This window comes from Lithobates pipiens, unplaced genomic scaffold (assembly GCF_037356315.1).
Source record: "Lithobates pipiens isolate NorthernLeopardFrog02 unplaced genomic scaffold, aLitPip1_a1.2 Scaffold_16, whole genome shotgun sequence".
NCBI classification, from domain to species: domain Eukaryota; kingdom Metazoa; phylum Chordata; class Amphibia; order Anura; family Ranidae; genus Lithobates; species Lithobates pipiens.
Window position 1 is genome coordinate 141,665,408 of NW_027507748.1, and position 18,286 is coordinate 141,683,693.

Here is an 18,286-nt window from a genome sequence, read left to right on the forward strand (position 1 = left end):
CAAAATCCCTGTAAGGGGGAGATAATTGCTCTGCACTGACAGCAGCCAGGCACAGCACTGAATTTCTATAGGCTCAGGCAAGTGTTTAGTGAGGGGAGGGGGGAAATGGTTATTGGGGTGGTTATTTTACGCACATGTGGGGAATCAAAACACCCAGCCTTTAGGACTACTTTAACTGCAGAGCATTGGCTTTTTGTAAAGTTTGCAACTAGCCATGAAAAAAAAAAAGAAGGGTAAAGGATAACGCAGAGTTCAAATTGATTAGTTCCAGTGCTGCAAACTTCAGTTCATAGTTTTCCTATACATTCCACAATGTTTAACCACTTGCCGACCAGCGCACGACGATGTACGTCGACAGAATGGCACGGGCAGGCAAATGGGCGTACATGTACGTCCCTTTAAATTTGTCGCCCTGCCATCACGCTGGTCGGGACCTCCGTGAGTCCGGTCGCGGGACCCGCGGACTCGATCGCCGCGGGCATCCCCGCGATCGTCTCACGGAGCGGCCGAATGAAGAAATGCCGTTGTAAACAACATTTATCCATTCTGCCTAGCAACTAGTGACGCTGATCTCTGCTTCATGTGATTGGAGCAGAGATCAGTGTTCACTAAATGAAAGCCCAACCCCCCCACAGTTAGTAACATGCCCCTAGGAACACTTAACCCCTACACTGCCACCCACTGGTTAACCCCTTCACTGCCAGTGTCATTTACACAGGAATCACTGCATTTATATAGCAGTGATTATTGTATAAATGACAATGGTCCCAAAAATGTGTCAAAAATGTCCGATGGGTCCCCCACAATGTCGCAGTCACAATAAAAATCCCTGATCGCCGCCATTACTAGTAAAAAAAAATAAAAAATTATTAATAAAAATGCTATAAAACTATCCCTATTTTGTAAACGCTATAACTTTTGCGCAAACCAATCAATAATCGCTTATTGCGATTTTTTTTTAACCAAAATATGTAGAAGAATATGTATTGGCCTAAACTGAGGCAAAAAAATGTTTTTTTATACATATTTTTGGGGGATATTTATTATAACAAAAAGTAAAAAATTATTTTATTCTATTTTTGTTTATAGCGCAAAAAATAAAAACCGCAGGGGTGATCAAATACCACCAAAAGAAAGCTCTATTTGTGGGAAAAAAAAAGGACGTCAATTTTGTTTGGGCGCCACGTCGCACGACCGCGCAATTGTCAGTTAAAGCAAATTGGTCCGGTCTGAAAGTGGTTAAACTACCAAGTACACACCCACACAATTACCCTCTTTCATAGACCCGTTTATGCAGTTAAAGACACATCATATATGAGCCATACTCAGGAAAGGTGCAGCTCCTCCACTAAATCCATTATAAAACAGAAATGTCAGCACTGTGGAATGTAGATGAGCTCAGAATCTTGTGAGATCACTGCAAGTCCTAACCACCAGCACTTGCAAGGTCTTTCCCAGCTCACTGGGGAAGTTATTCTCTCACTACTACTACTAAAGCACTAAAATGTTCAAACATGCTTCATGACAATCAAATGCATTTTTGCTAACCACGCTATTACAGCACCTTAGTGTAGACTGTAGAGTGAGTAGTTGCAACACATGGTTTGTAGCAGAAACAGGACACTATGCAGTCTAAGGTTCCAACAAACACTGGGCTTAAAAATGGCTGTTCTCTAGGGAGTAAAAACGCTCATATAGAGCATTTTGTGTACAAAGTTTGGAAGAGTTAAAAAAAAAAAATTCTGCCTCCAAGCTCCAAACGCTAACCAGGTGTTTTTTTTTTCTGCCTGTAAACTTTAAACTCAAAATATGCCTCTTAACGTCCTAATGTGCATGGACACATAGGATAACATTGAGTTGCTTCTACAGGCAGAACACTAAACTCCTGTAGAAGCAACTTTTTTTTATGCCATTGTGCATGGAGCCTTAGGAATGAAGATCATTTACATTATGTAAACCTTCATTCATTGACAAACCCATCTGCTACCCACCCACATCATAAATCTTTGCTGTGATTGTTGTATCTTTATACTTTTAGAAACAAACGCTGACCCATGAAGATAAAACAACAGTGCCTGATACCTGTGCTTTGGAAAAGATTTGTGGTAAGTTACTAGAATATGTACAGTGTGGTGCAAAAATTTTAGGCAGGTGTGAAGAAATGCTGTAAAATAAGAAATCTTTCCAAAAAATGTTTTAAATCAATTTACAAAATGCAAAGTGAGCAACAGAAGAAAAATACAAATCAATGTGTGATGCGACTAAGCTTTGGCTTCGAATCCGCATCAATTCTTCTAGGTACACTTGCACAAAGTCAAGAAATTTGTGGATTAGAGCCAGGTGTATGATTAACCAATTATACCAAACAGGTACTAATGATCATCAATTTCATCTGTAGGTTGAAACGCATAACTGAGACCCCTTACTCACCGAGGCATTTTTCAGGTGCTAAAGGGCTAAAAATAGCACCTGTAAAGCGCCTCCCCTGCCACCCCAATGTGAAAGCCCGAGTGCCATCACTGGGGCGCTGCACTGGCAGGATGTTAAAAGTCCTTTAAAAGTGTGTATACACCTCTCCTAAACCATCCCTGCCCATTGAAATGAATGGGCACCGCAGCTAGCAGGGGTTACCGCTGATGCTGCCTTTGGCTCAGTGTGAAGAGGCTCTGAAACCGCTGTGTAGGAGACATTAGGCCCCTTTCACACTGCTCTGTAGAAAAATTTTGCTGTGTTTCAGATGTGTTTTTGGGCCACCTGCAGCTGTTGGACATGTGACTCATCCAAATTACTGCAAAAAGGCATACCAGAGTTGCATTTTTACAGCGATTACCATCCATTTCAATAGGAAGCTGCGTTTTTGGTCCAGCTTTCAAAACTAGACGAAAGATGCAGCACATTTCAAAAATGCAACGCACCTACTGCGCAGTGATGTGGAAAAGTTCCATAGGATTTAAAAAAGGAAAAAACATTTTTCCTGTAAGGTAAAAAAAACACAGGAAAAACATCAATGTCAAAGGGCCCTAAAATGGGTGAGGAAAATCCAAACACTGCTACTAAAAGGTGTGGTTGTTGAAGATTGTAAAGCAGAATGGGGTTTCAAGATATGCTATTCAAGTTTTTTTTTTGAAGAACCACAAAGAAATGGGTAGATGCAGTGGTTCAGCCATGGAACCTTAAAGTGGTTGTAAACCCTTACAACCAAATTTGACCTACAGGTAAGCCTAGATTAAGGCTTACCTGTAGATCCAAGAAATATCTCCTAAACCTACACGGTTTAGGAGATATTTGCTGAAAGACAGGCACCGCTGTCTACAGCACGTGCGCCGTAGACAGCAGCGCGCACTGAGCGCACCGCGGTCAACGGCGATATGCCGCGAGTGGCGGCTCCTGTGCGCATGCGCGGGAGTGACGTCATCGCGGCTTCGCCGAATGACAGCGGTGGAGCGGCGAGACCCACCGAGAAGATAGATGCGCCGTACTACAGGGGACAGCGGTGACAGCTGGCTCCTGTGTCAGGTAAGTGACACATAATGGACTACTATGCGATGCATAGTAGTCCATTATGCTTTACCTTTGCAGGGAATGAAAGAGGAAGTAAACCCATCAGGGTTTACTTCCTCTTTAAATGCAGCAAAAGACAGCCACATCTTTCTTCCCTTAAACATCAGAAAATGTCCAGCAGTGCCATCAGCAAAGAATTGGCGGAAACCAGTGAGATCCAGGTACAACCATCTACTGTCCAAAGAAGTCTGGCTATAAGTGGTCTTCATGGAAAAAGCACGGGCAGAAAGCCACAGAATCAGGATCTCCACATCGAATCTGTCTGGGATTACATGGGAAGACAGAAGAATTTGAGGCAGCCTACATCCTCAGAATATCTGTGGTTAGTTCTTCAAGAAGTTTGGAACAACCTACTTGCTGAGTTTCTTCAACAAGTGTACCTAGAAGAATTCATGCAGTTTTGAAAGCAAAGGGTGGTAACGCCAAATATTGATTTGATTTTTTCTTATGTTCATTTACTTCTCATTTTGCGAATCGAAAAAATAAACACACACTTAAAGTGGTTGTAAACCCCATTCATGAAATTTGACCTAGGCACATATCTGTAGTGCTTACTTATATCTCTCCAAAGCTCATGTGTCATGTCTTTTCTGCTGCTCCATTCCTCTTATCAGCAGAGTCACTTCTGACAATCTCTCCCACACGCGAGAAAAATCAGCTGAAAATTTGTGTCGGGGAGGGAGCTTAGAGGTAGATCAGCAGGGAGCTTGTCTATTCAGACTACAGCTCTGCAAGTTCCTTTGTTCCTCTGTCTATGAGTAGGGGTGTGTCCCTCTTCCCCAATCAGCTCTCACACAATGTAAGCCCAGACTCCACACCCACTGCTGAATGAGGAAACAAGATTTCTAACACAATCTGCACTTTCCAATGTGTAGAAAGAGACAGACCGCAGATATACATGTAAAACTTATGCACAAAGATTTGTTTCATCCCTGTGCATCATCTGAGGCTGTTGACTTCATTGGGTAAAGGAGAGTATTTACAATCCTTTGGCAAATATCTGACTTGAGGCTGGTATACACTGGCCAATTATCAGCATTCAGCCAGTGTTTACAGCAGCCTGTCCAGCTTCCGTCGAACGGACATGCTAGATAACCAGCAGCTGATCAGAATCTGCGCGCAGTCCTGTCAGAATAGAAAATCTCAGTGGGAAATTCATCGACTTGCATAGTTACATAGTGGTAAGGCAAAAAAAAAAAAAAAAAACAGTGCAGCCTGTGTGTGCTCTTTTATGTTATATTTACAGTGTACATCCCTGTATGTTGTGGTCGTTTAGGTGCCTAATAGTTTTTTAAAATCATTGATGCTCCTCGCTGAAACCACTGCTTGTAAAAGAGAATTCCACATCCTTACCACTCTTACAGTAAAGGACACTACGCAGTTTAAGGTTAAACCGATTCTATTTTAAATTCCCTTGCGCAGAATAGTTTTATCCCTATTGTGGGGTCACCAGTACGGTATTTGTACATTGAAATCATATTCTCTCTGAAGAAGAGACGCTTCAGAGGGGACAAGTTCAATGCTTGCAGTATTTCCTCATAACGGAGATCCTCCAGTCCGTTTATTATCTTTGTTGCCCTTCTCTGGACCCTTTCCAGTTCCAGCACATCTGAGGACTGGTTCCCAGAACTGGACGGCATAATTGAGATGTGGCCAGACCAGTCTTGTATAGTGGGAATATTAACGTTTTGTCTATGAAATGCATCCCCTTTTTAATGCATGCCAATATTCTGTTGGCTTTGCATGCCATTGCTGAGCCTGTCATCTATTCGGACCCCCAGGTCCATTTCTATCCTAGATTCCCCTAGAGGTTCTCCCCCTAGAGTATATTGCATTCATATTATTGGCACCCAAATGCATTATTTTACCTTTTTTTACATTAATCCCCATTTGCCATGTAGTTGCCCACCCTATTAATTTATTTGTTTAGATCTTCTTGCAAGGTTTCCACTAGAGGTTGACCAATATGGGTTTTTCTCTGGCCGATGCCGATATTTAGAAATTGGAGCGGCCGATATATGATGCCGATTTTTGTGGCCGATAAAAAAAAAAAAAAAAAACACAACACCACCACCACTCCACTGCTCCCTGCTTGCTCCTGTCACTCTACCACACACTATGTCCTCAGTATAGATGGCACTGGTTGGCAGTGGCAGGTGGCACTGGTTGGCAGTGGCAGGTGGCACCGATTGGTGGTGGCACTGGCAGGTGGCACTGGCAGGTTTCACACTGAGCCGAGTGTAACACTGACAAGTAACAGAGAGGAGCTGTCAGAATTGAGCTTAATGTTGGGGGTGGGCGAGACCCAGCAGCTATCAAACACCAGCCAATGATTCGGCTGCTTAAGAAAAGGGGCAGGGCCACATGTGTGTAGCATCTCGCCCAGATCCCATCCCATTGGCTGGTGTTTGATAGCTGCTGGGTCCTGCCCACCCCCGACAACCTTAATTCTGACAGATCCTCTCTCCTCTCAGTTACGTGTCAGTTTACCGAGCATGGAGAAGGGAGGAGGAACGGCGGTCAGTGTTAAATAAATGTGTTAAATGTCAGTGTTAAATAAATGTCGGCCTAATTTAGATAATTGTCAGCCGATGCCGATCAAAAATGCCCAAATATCGGCCCAAATATCGGCCGATATATCGGCCGACCTCTAGTGTCCTGCGTAGAAGTTTTTGCCCTGCTTAGCTTCGTATCTTCCGCAAACATTGAGATTGAGCCGTTTATCTCATCCTCCAAATCATTTATGAATAAATTAAATAAAATTGGTCCCAGGACAGAACCCTGGGGAACCCCGCTTACCACACCGGACCAGTCTGAGTACTCCCCATTTTTCACCACCCTCTGGACTAGCCCCCGTAGCCAGTTTTCAATCAATGTACTCACCCTATGGTCTATGCCGACAGACCTTAGTTTGTAGACATTAATGTTTATGGGGAACTGTATCGAATGCCCTTGCAAAATCCAGATACACCACATCTACAGGCCTTCCTTTATCTAGATGGCAGCTCACTTCCTCATAGAAGGTTAAAAGATTGGTTTGGCAAGATCGATTTTTCACGAATCCATGCAGATTACAGCCAACAATAGTTTTTTATTACTAAAATCTTGTATATAGTCCCTTATTATCCCCTCCAAGAGCTTGCAAACTATTAAAGTTAAGCCAGCTGGTCTGTAGTTCCCTGGAATAATGGTGCTATATTGGCTTTTCGCCAATAAGCTGGTAGAATTCCCGTCAGACTTCTCCTAAAAATTAGGAACAATGGTCTGGCAATCACTTGACCGATTTCCTCAAGGACCCTCGGGTGCAAGCCATCTGGTCCTGGTGACTTATTTGTGAAGTATTTCCAGTATATTTCTAATGTTATCCTCTGTTAGCCACGAGGGTGCCCCCCTGTGGCTTGTCATGAGGTTAACCCATGTAGTCTTGGTTATGGAGACCCCCCCGCCCCCGTTTCCCTTGTGAAGGCCGAGAAGTATAAATTCAAAACCTTTGCCATCTCTCCATCTTTTGTAACCAGATTCCCTTCACCGTCATTCTTTATGGGGCCGATATGTTCTGACCTTCTCTATTACTATTTATATATACACCTAAAGAATTTTTTTTTTTTTTTTTTACACTCTCCTCCGCTATGTGCCTTTCATGTTCTATCATAGCCATCCTGATTGCATCATTAAATTTCTTATTGCATTCTTTGTAAAGTTGGAATGCCGATGATGACCACTCAGCCTTGTATTTTTTTGAAGGCCTTTTCTTTTGCTTTTACATGCATTTTTACATTGGAGTTAAGCCCCACCCAGGACTTTTGTTAGCTCTCCGAAATGTATTTCCCATTGGGATGCACTGGCCAATACCGTTATTTAATTTTCTCTTAAATCATACCCATTTTTCCTCTGTGTTCATTTTCCTAGGATGTTATCCTATTTAATATAGTTTCATAGTTAGTAAGGTTGAATAAAGACACCAGTCCATCTAGTTCAACCTGAGTAAGTGTCTACAATTGTCCCTATCCCTGTAGATTGTACACTCACATAGGTCCCTACCCTCAAGGAGCCCACAATCCTAGGTCCCCATTCATATACTAGGGCCAATTTTGGACAGAAGACAATTAACTTACCTGCATGTCTTTGGATTGTGGGAGGAAACCAGAGTACCTGGAGGAAACCCACGCAGGCACAGGGAGAACATGCAAACTCCAGGCAGGTAGTGTCATGGTTGGGATTCAAACCAGCGACCCTTCTTACTGCTCAGTGAGAGTGCTAACCACTACACCACTGTGCCGCCCCAATATCTTCTAGCAAGGAGCGTAGTTTAGGTAAGTTGGCTCTTGAAATTCAGTGTCTTTGTATTACCCTTGTGTTTCCTATTTGTGCAATTTATGCTGAAATTAATCTGTGGTCACCATTTCCTAAATTGCCCCATATTTCTACATCTGTGATCAGGTCTGTATTTGTTAGTAATCAGTAGGTCTAGTAATGCATTTTTTCTTGTTGGTGCATTTACCATCTGACCCATGAAATTGTCCTGCAAGACATTTAGGAATTGGTGAGCCTTAGACTAATGTGCAGTCTTCCACCCAGTCTATGTGTGGATAATTAAAATTCCCTATCATAATGACAAATCCTCTCCTTGCCGCCATTCCAAACTGTGATAAGAGATCCACTTCCCCCTCTTCCCTCTGGTTAAGGGGCCTATAGCATACTCCCAGTATTACATCCCCCATAGTTTCCTCCCTTTGAAGCTCTACCTCCTCCCTTGCTCCATTAGTGACATCGTCCCTCACATTCACTTGTACATTATTCTTGATATATGTATACCCCTCCCCCTTTTTTAACCCTCTCCTTCGCTGCAATATAGGAAATACCCTTGAATGGCTGCCAGCCAATCATAAGAGCTGTTGAACCAAGTCTCCGAAATTCCCACAAAATCGAAATCCTCCTCAAACAGCAGCAGCTCAAGTTCACCCATCTTGTCCACCAGACTCCTTCCATTAGTGAACAAGCTGTGTAGTTTTGTCCAGTCACATACTATCTCCTTTTTGGTTGTACTGAGGTTGCAAATTGGACCTGTTAACCGGTTCCCGACCGGCTCACGTCTTTACGGGGCAGAATGGCACCCCTGCATTCCCTTTAAGAGCCGCCAGAGGGTGCGTGCATCTTTACACAGTGGGGGACCCGATGCGTGGCCGGCGGTTGCGATCGCCGACGGCCATGCGTTATCATGTGCACGAGAGCCAGCACGGGGATTTGAGTTTCCCTGTTCTGTCAGGGAACAAGTAGGAACAATATATCTCCTCCCCTAGTCAGCCCCATCCCCATACATTTAGAACACACTGAGGGAACACGCATTTAAGCCCTTGATAACCCCCTAATGTTAACCCCTTCCCTTGCAGTGACATTTATACAATAATCAGTGCATATTTATAGCACTGATCGCTGTATAATGTCAATGGTCCCAAAAACGTGTCATTTGCCTGATCTGTCCATCGCAATACCACTAAAAGAAAAAAAAAAAAAAAAAAAAAAAAAAGAAGAATCGCAGATCACCGCCATTACTAGTAAAAGAAAAAAAAAATGCCATAAATCTTTCCCATAGTTTGTAGATGCTATAACTTTAGCGCAAACCTATCAATATACGGTTATTGCGATTTTGTTTACCAAAAATATGTAGAAAATTATTATTATCTACTGATGAAAGGTTGTTTTAAAAAATAAAATAAAAAAAATTAGATATTTATTAAAGAAAAAATATTTTTTCAAAACTGACCCTCTTTTGGCCTATAAACAAAAAATAGGTGATCAACCACCACCAAAAGAAGGCTATTTGTGGGGGAATATTTAGTTTGGGTACAGCACAATTGTCAGTTAAAGTGACGCAGTGCCAAATTGTAAAAAGTGCTCTGGTCAGGAAGGGGGCAATATCTTTCGGGGCTGAAGTGGTTAATTTAATATTTGTACCAACATTGTACAGCAAGTACAGCTTGTGCCTCTTTTTTTCGTTCAGCCCGCTGAGTTGAATGAAAAGAAACTGCTGTGGAAAAGGATTTGTTAGAGCGCAATTTATCAAAAGAGAATACTTCTAGTCTATATGTCTTTTTACACATGTAACAAAAAGGAAAAACTTGGGTACTACTGGATATTCTCACCTTTGGGGAAAAGTTATCCCAACAGGGAGGAAAAGACTAACACTGGGAATCCAAATTCCAAAATGTGCCAATTTTTTTTTGCACTAAAATATTTTTAGACATATAAATCGTGTCCCTTTATGATGCCCTGCAGCCCTCCTGGCCATATAGGATGGTTATGATTTTATAGATTGGATTGATCACCACATGTGTTGCACAATGCAAGTTGCATTGCTGAATAGGTTCTTATATGGATATCAGGTGTTCTATGTGTGATAAGATGTAATTATATTTTAGATCAAGTTCCTATTACCACCTAAAGTAAACTGCTGAGTTGTGCTGCATTTTCCCATCACATCCCATATTCCTATCTGATGGTTTGAATAAAATCAAGAACAGATAAAATAATGTTGTTTGTGATATTATATTGATAGGATCGTGGTTTAAGACTAGGAGTTATAATGTTAATATGATATTCTATGACGACAAAAAAAAAAAAATAATAATAATAATAATATCAAAAGCAATGCAAGTTCGCTTTTTTGTACTTTGAGAAAATGATTTTAACAGATATAATACGTACCTTAAAAATCCCATTCTTTAATTTGATTCTCTAAAGGGACTAATTGACAGCTGGAGACAGATCAACACCAACCTGGTATGTACTATGCGACCTGTTTGATTGTATAAAAGCTTTCATCCTGCTCTATGATTACCCGTGGCTGGTGGGGTGAAATGCATCAGTGTGTGTTTGGGGGAGACATAGGATGAGGCAGCTCTTTATCATTTATTCACCTGGGCAGGTTGGGAGTAGTGACAATCCTTTCCTCTTTACATTTACTGGTGTGTAATATGTTGTTTCAGTTTCCAGTTTAAATTACATAGTCTATAGATTACAAGTAGGTACCGGTATTTTGGAGTTAAAGATGTTGTACAAGCTAGAAATCCCTCTAAGACCTCATGTACACTGGCAGCTCCTTTTAGTGTCTTTTTTCCAAAGCTCCTAAACTCAACTCCATAAAAGCTTGTTTCAATGAACACAGACTTTTAGCAGAGTTTATGAGCTGATGCAGTTAGGCGAGCTTCAACCTCCCTCTCCTGAATGAAAGAATCAGGTTCAGGGATAGGAATGTTTTGATTGTCGGACACAGGAAAACGTGGCAAAAATCGCAGCATGATTTTGCATTTTTCCGCACCCGCAGTAAATGAAGGCAGGGTGTAAATTAAGTTTAAGGATGGAACCACAAAACATTATCCCATCCCAATAACAAGTCAACAGACATCAGATGTTTTGTTTTAGGTGCACTGTCTGGCTCTGGAAATTTGTCCACCCTACTATAGAGCTTCCAACAAGTTTAAATTATAATAGAAGAAAACTATTTGGCACAAATGATGATGATGGCACAATAAACTTGCTTTCTGAAAACCTGCAACCCTTACACACAGTACATACTTCTTAGTCAAAAGCAAAAATACACATTCTTCCCATGTGTCAGATCACCATTTGTACTACACAAATCATATGTTCTAAACTATACGACAGTTTTCCCATCATGGATTTCCATGGGGAGTATACTAGAAAATTCCCCTTGAGTCATCACCTTGATTGCAAGTCTAATGTCTTGCAGACACCACTAAATCATTAATTGATCATTTGTTCATCAACTATACCCACATAATACTTAGGATTTAAGCTGGTCTGAAGTTTGAGCAGCATATGGTTCTGTCGGGATGACTCCATTTGACAAAGCTAAATCGACTTTTGTTGAAGGAGCTTGTCAACTGAACATGCAGGCACAGATCGGGTATTCTGACAGTTGGCGCTGCAGAATGTCAGGAATAGAATATCCCAGCAGGAGGGATTAATCTATTAGAATAGATGAAGGAATCCGATTTTTCATTTAGCCCACAGGCTGAACGTAAGAAATCTACATGTGTATGGCCAGCTTTACACCCTTCACACTTGTCCATGCAATACTAAACTTAACATTTTTTTTAAATTCTGGAATCCAAGGGTTTATATTAAATTCATACAGCCAACATAAGGTAATCTGTTGTGCAAAGGCTGACTTCAGCTAGAAAGTAGACGCTTTTTGTCCATTGACCCCTTGCACCCTAAAAAGGTCAGTTAGGCCACCCATTACAGTGGTGGAATAATAGCAATGCACATGATGCAGGAGTGGGCCAACCAAATAGACATACAAAATAAAGATAGTACCTGCATAACATTACCCTAGGTTTCAGGGTTCTTGGGGCAGCACAGCAAAAAGCTGAAGCAGCATGCTAACACCAGAAGGCGCCTACTAGTGTACTGCAGTGGTGGATTACAATCCTCTTCAATGCAGGTACAGTTTAAAAAGGTAATGCTATGGACTGTGCCATCCAAAACAAACAAAACGTCACAAAAAGTTCTTATTTTAATTAATTTATAGATTTGTTTTACACACCTATACATTGCTAGTTTAAGACAACTGAACTATTCCCATTTGTCCCTACGGTTGAAGGAGCTTCCAATCTAATGGCCTTAGCACAGTCATCTTCCTGCACAATAGCTCTCTTTGGTCCACAACCGTCACTGATCACCTGTCTATGGATGCACGCAGCCTGGCTTGGAAGTGTGCCCACACAAGTGCCCCCACAGTACACAGCTTGCTATGGGCGGGCACTCAGAAGCACAATAATGCATTACGCAGTGATGGCCCTCCCTTGTGCTGGAACAGTAACATGCCTGCTCATGGAGAAAAGGTTTGTCTCTTCTACTGGAAATGCTTTGTCTACTGGCTAACATGATACAAAGTACTGTTCACAAATTACAACACCACAGTATTATCTACCATTATAATTTGTTTCTACCAGTCACAGCTATGGAACAGTAGTTCTCGCACAGTAAGGGGCAAATAAAAGCACTTACCGCTTACTACTACCTTGGCATAACCAACTGATCTACAATTATATTTTAGGACCCTGGTTAATCAAGTCTTACAGGTCTTTTCAACATGACCAAATATTGGCAACCGTCAACAAACCAGCTTTCTATGTACACCTATATCGTTGCAAGAAGCAAACTGCCTGCAGTAATCAATACAATAAGCCAATGCTATATGTAGAGATTCTCTTATCTTTTTAGTTGTAAAACTTTACCTCTGGTTCCACTGTGACAATGACTTGTATCTGAGTAGCTGATGAACAACCTGCAGGTTCATCCTCATCCTCAGAAGTAGGAGATGATGAAGACATGTCCTCATGTTGAGAGAGGTGGTAACCTTTTGGAATCAAGTTGGCTTTTTTTTCCCGCACCAGTGACCAAAATCCTTTGGCATCCATGCCTTAAAAGACTAACCTTTCCTTCTGTTGATAACCGTCCTCTGAGCAGAACAAGATTTCCAAAAGGTTGTTACATTTCCTCAGGAGACTAACAACAGACCAGAGAGATCTCATCCATCCCAAGGGAAGCACCGCTCTTTCATCAGAAACACTGCCTTAAGTCATCTTGCTTTTAATATCCTGTGCACTTCTAGGACTACATGTTGTAACAAGGTGAAAAGCTGTCTTAAAGAGGTGACAAAGCATATGCAGCGAAACAAATCAATGTCGCCTTAAAAGCAAGCCGTTAAAAGGGACCTTTTAGAGCAGGCAAAATAGCTTTGAATAAATAAAAAGGATTAAGTTGCTATACAGCATTTTGTATTATGTATATACAGTGGTTATATATTATACAGACCATCAGCATTAAAAGGCTGCTAGTCTGACTTAAATGACTGTAATACTGCATGCCTATTCTATGTATGGTTCAGTTGCTTAATAGCAAGTCTTTTCAGTGTTTTTTTTGGCTACATGCAAAATTTTATTCTTACCTGCTCTGTGCAAGGGTATCGCACAGCAGGGCCCCTTACCTCCTTTTCTGGAGTCAACCGCTAGTCACTCGTCCTCTTCCAGCCCATAGCAAGTTGTGTATTATGGGGGCACACTTCCAAGCCAGGCTCTGTGCATCCATAGACACACAGCGTGGCTTGGCCTCTACTCCTCCTCACAGGATTTGACTGACAGCAGGAGGATATACAAAATATATGAAAAAAGCTAAGGGGGTACCTCATCCTAAATAGCATAAGCAAAAAAAGGGGGAAGGAGGAGAGAATGGACTATACCGGTACCTGAACAAGATATTTCAAACAATTTGTAATACATTTTTGATTTTGTTGATACAAAGTCCACACTATACCCCAACACTTTATATTTCTGATATGTGCCTGCTGCACAATGTACTTGTATAAGAAAGTATTCTGTTCTTTTTGTACTACCTTTATGTGAAATCCCTGGCATTACTGCCAGTCCTCTTGCTTTCCCATTAAAAACTGACCACACTACCAGGAGAGCACACCATGGTCAGTTTTGTAGCTATGCTGGAAACTGGCTCTCCTCCAATGATCGGACTTGTCCTGGACAGCCCACCCGATGCACAGCCATTTACTGGGATGATTGTGTGCTGCTTCCCCTCCCTCCAGCTCGTATGCAGCTAGAACAGAAAGCATGAACATTTATTAAAACAAATAGGGGAGGCTATCACGGATCACGGTAAACGGCCGCTCTTCGACAAATGACGGAGCGATTACTTGTAAACATGTTATGACGCCGGTTCCTCCCTCCCCTCTCTGTACCGATCGGTACAGCGGAGGGGGAAGAGATCGATGTCAGCAGCGCTATGAGCTGCATCTGCAGTGCCCACATCGCTGCTCACCGAATTTAACCCCTCAATTCCCTTCCAATACTCTGCAATACCCAATACCCTGCCAATACTCTGCCATACCCTGCCATTTTTTTTATTTATTTTTTTATTTCAGGATTCCCAGCCTAGAGGTGAGATGTGGGGTCTTATTGACCCCATATCTCACTGTAAAGAGGATCTGTCATGCCTATTCCTATTACAAAGGATGTTTACATTCCTTGTAATAGGAATCAAAGTGATCAAAAAAAATTATTTTTGGGGGGAAAAAATGTCAAACTAAAATAAAATAAAATGAACAATAAAAAAGAAAAAAAAAAAAAAAAAAAAAAATGTAAAAGCGACCCTGTCCCCATGTGCTCGCATGCAGAAGCGAATGCATACTTAAGTCCCTCCCACATATGAGAACGGTGGTCAAACCACACATGTGAGGTATCGCTGCGAACGTTAGAGCGAGAGCAATCATTTTGGCCATAGACCACCTCTGTAACTCAAAACAAGTAACCAGTAAAAAAAAAAAAAAAAAAAAAAAAAAAAAAAATGTAAAGCGTCGCCTATGGGGATTTTTAAATAGCGACATTTTGCGCCATTCCACGAGCGTGTGCAATCAATTTTGAAGGGTGACATGTTGGGTATCCATTTACTTAGCGTAACTTCATCTTTCACAATGCAAAAACATTGGGCTAACTTTAATGGGTTTTTTTTGTTTTTTTTTTAAGCACAAAACTTTTTTTTTTTTAAACGCGTTAGAAAAATTGCTGCGCAAATACTGTGCGTGATAAAAAGTGGCAACGACCACCATTGTATTCTCTAGGGTCTTTGCTAAAAAAAAAAAAAAAAACATATATACATTTTTTGGGGTTCTATGTAATTTTCTAGCAAATAAATGATGATTTTTACATGTAGGAGAGAAATGTCAGAATTGTCCTGGGTGCTCCAGAACGCTTGATGGCGCTCCCTGCATGTTGGGCCTCTGTATGTGGCCACGCTGTGTAAAAGTCTCACACATGTGGTATCGCTATACTCGGGAGTAATAGCAGAATGTGTTTTGGGGTGTAATTTATGGTATGCATATGCTGCGTGAGAGAAATAACCTGATAAAATGACAATTTTGTGAAAAAAATAAAGGAAAAAAAAAATCTTGATTTTGCAAAGAATTGTGGGAAAAAATTACAACTTCAAAAACCTCACCATGCCTCTTACTAAATACCTTGGAATGTCTTCTTTCCAAAAAGGGGTCATTTGGGGAGTATTTGTACTTTTCTGGCATGTTAGGGTCTCAAGAAATGAGATAGGCCGTAAGTCCTTCGGGTGTGATCAATTTTCAGATATTGGCACCATAGCTTGTGGACTCTATAACTTTCACAAAGACCAAATAATATCCACCAATTTGTACTTATTTTTACCAAAGATATGTAGTAGTATAAATTTTGGCAAAAATTTATGAAGAAAAATTACTACTCTGCTAAATTTTATAACAGAAACAAAGAAAATTTTATTTTTATTTTTTACAGAATTTTTCGGTCTTTTTTCTTTTATAGCACAAAAAAAAAAAAAAAAATACCCAGCGGTGATTAAATACCACCAAAAGAAAGCTCTATTTGTGTGAGAAAAAAAAAAAAAGGGACAACATTTTCATATGGGTACAGTGTTGCATGACTGAGTAATTGTCATTCAAAATGGGAGCACCGAAAGCTGAAAATTATTCTGGTTATTAAGGGTGTTTAAATCTATACAAAAAGGTTTTGCATTTCATATCCATTTTAAAAACTGAATGGGTTGTTTTATAAGGTGACTGCTTACAATCACTAAGTAAAATGCTAAAACCCTCTCAATCTTCTTCATTTTAACACACACACCCACTAAAAAGACTCATGGCCAAAAGCAGAGGTGCAGAGATGCAATAACCACCAAAAAGTCTTTGTTAAAAATCTGCAAATTGTATATTACTCGTAAACTTTTTAAGTGCAGGAATTCGATTTAAAGAAAAAAAAAAGGTCTACCTCTACAGGTCCATCAAACTGTAATGCACACAGGTATTCAATTATTCCTCACAGAGACAGTACATCTTTGGGAGGAAGCTGGACCACTTGAAGGAAACTTTGGTACAGTGAGAACCTACAAAGTCCATGAAGATAATGTCCTATGTAAAAACTGCACCAAAGACTGTAGAGACGAAACGCTAATAGGCAAAACTATCTGCTGCTTAAATAAAGATGCTACTATTCAGCTAATGCCAACTGGAACAAGGTTCTGTTTGGTTATTACAGGAAAGAGCTCCGTTTTTCATATCATCCCATTTTTTACTACACCCGAAGCAATATTTAAAAAAAAAAAAAAAAAGACAAATTTAACAGGATTTTGGATGAAAGTCTAAAAATTTGGCCATCTCAGAGGACAGAAAAACACTGTGGGTCTAAATATAAATACGATATGAGAGACTACCACAATTCCAAGGAATCCAAAAAGCTTAACAGGCACTGAGCCTAAATTAATGGGAAGCCACCCAAAGAAATGTGGAAAATGGATTAAAAAGGGGGAAGGTAGCGACAAGGTAAAAGAAAAAAACAAGACATCCAACAGTTATACAAGATACATGCACAAAGCGAGATACAAACTCTACATACAAACTGGACAGAACAGAGAAGAAGCCCCAGTATGCATGGGGGACCCTTACCTCTACAGAGGATGGGGGACCCTTACCTCTACAGAGGATGGGAGACCCTTACCTCTACAGAGGATGGGAGACCCTTACCTCTACAGAGGATGGGAGACCCTTACCTCTACAGAGGATGGGAGACCCTTACCTCTACAGAGGATGGGAGACCCTTACCTCTACAGAGGATGGGAGACCCTTACCTCTACAGAGGATGGGAGACCCTTACCTCTACAGAGGATGGGAGACCCTTACCTCTACAGAGGATGGAGCTAATCTAGTTTCCCAAGATGCCCAGCAATCACATGCAATTCACAGGTTCCAATTTTGTAATATTTAAAAAATACCAATGTACTGTATACAGCAAAAGGGAAACATGGCATGCATATCTGTACTGGGAAGAAAATTACCAAGGATAGAGCCTTCCAACTTGCATACCCTACAATGATAAATACAATACTGCATATTTGTAAAGGAAGCCCTAGTTAAGCTGGTCATACCAACCAATACATTAAGTGGCCAGAGAGAATAAGCACAGGGCAGAAAACTATAACGACTTATATTTATTTGCTCTACTCTCAGTCAAGCTAGGATTTTATTTTGATCATTACGGATGGCAATTTTGCAGTTCCCTAATAAACCCAGTAATTGCACAAAGTACTTGGTATCATAACTAAATTTTATAAGCATAGAAAAGAATACAAACTGAGCAAATGCTAAAAGTGTTACTAAACACACTACAGTAAAATAAGTCTGCATAAGCAGTAAATCATGCTGGCTATTTGCAATGTTTAACCTAATGGGTTAATCATGTGTATTGTGTAAAAAGGCTGTTTGAGCCTGTATGCATAGATCCTCCCCTCCTTCCACTGTCCCCTGATCATTTCCTGATAACACAGTCAATGGCGTCAGGCTGCACATGCTCCGTTTGGTGTGTATTGCTAGAGGGCCAATCAGCACTGTCCAGACAGAGGGTCAGGGGTCCTCATAGGACAATCTGAAAAATCCTCGTGACATTTATCAGTGTCCGGCCAGGCACTGGTTAAAAGTTGTAGAAGACTGCTATGTACTACTGATGTGAAAAGGTATTTAGCAGTTTATAGTTACTAAAATAATTGCATTTCCATGTTCTGTGTACTGTGGGAGGCCAGATATAGTGAATACAGTGTCCGGGGTTTAGTAGCACTTTAAGGGGAACTTGCAACATTTGCATGGTAGTTAAAATAA

The 18,286-nt window shown here is 40.9% G+C and overlaps 1 protein-coding gene across 6 annotated transcripts in view; it reads right to left on the reverse strand.

Moving 5' to 3' along the window:
- The window catches only part of MYO1C (myosin IC), a 352,367-nt gene that overhangs the window by 212,890 nt on the left and 121,191 nt on the right, over positions 1–18,286 (reverse strand). Inside the window, exon 1 of one of the 6 annotated variants that reach the window (XM_077480546.1) lies at positions 12,825–13,017. The exons of the other annotated variants lie outside the window; for them this stretch is intronic. Within the exon in view, the coding sequence (XP_077336672.1) occupies positions 12,825–13,007 (183 nt within the window). The 5' untranslated portion in view covers positions 13,008–13,017. Of the gene's footprint in view, positions 1–12,824; positions 13,018–18,286 lie in introns of those variants that run through there. 6 annotated transcript variants of the gene reach the window in all.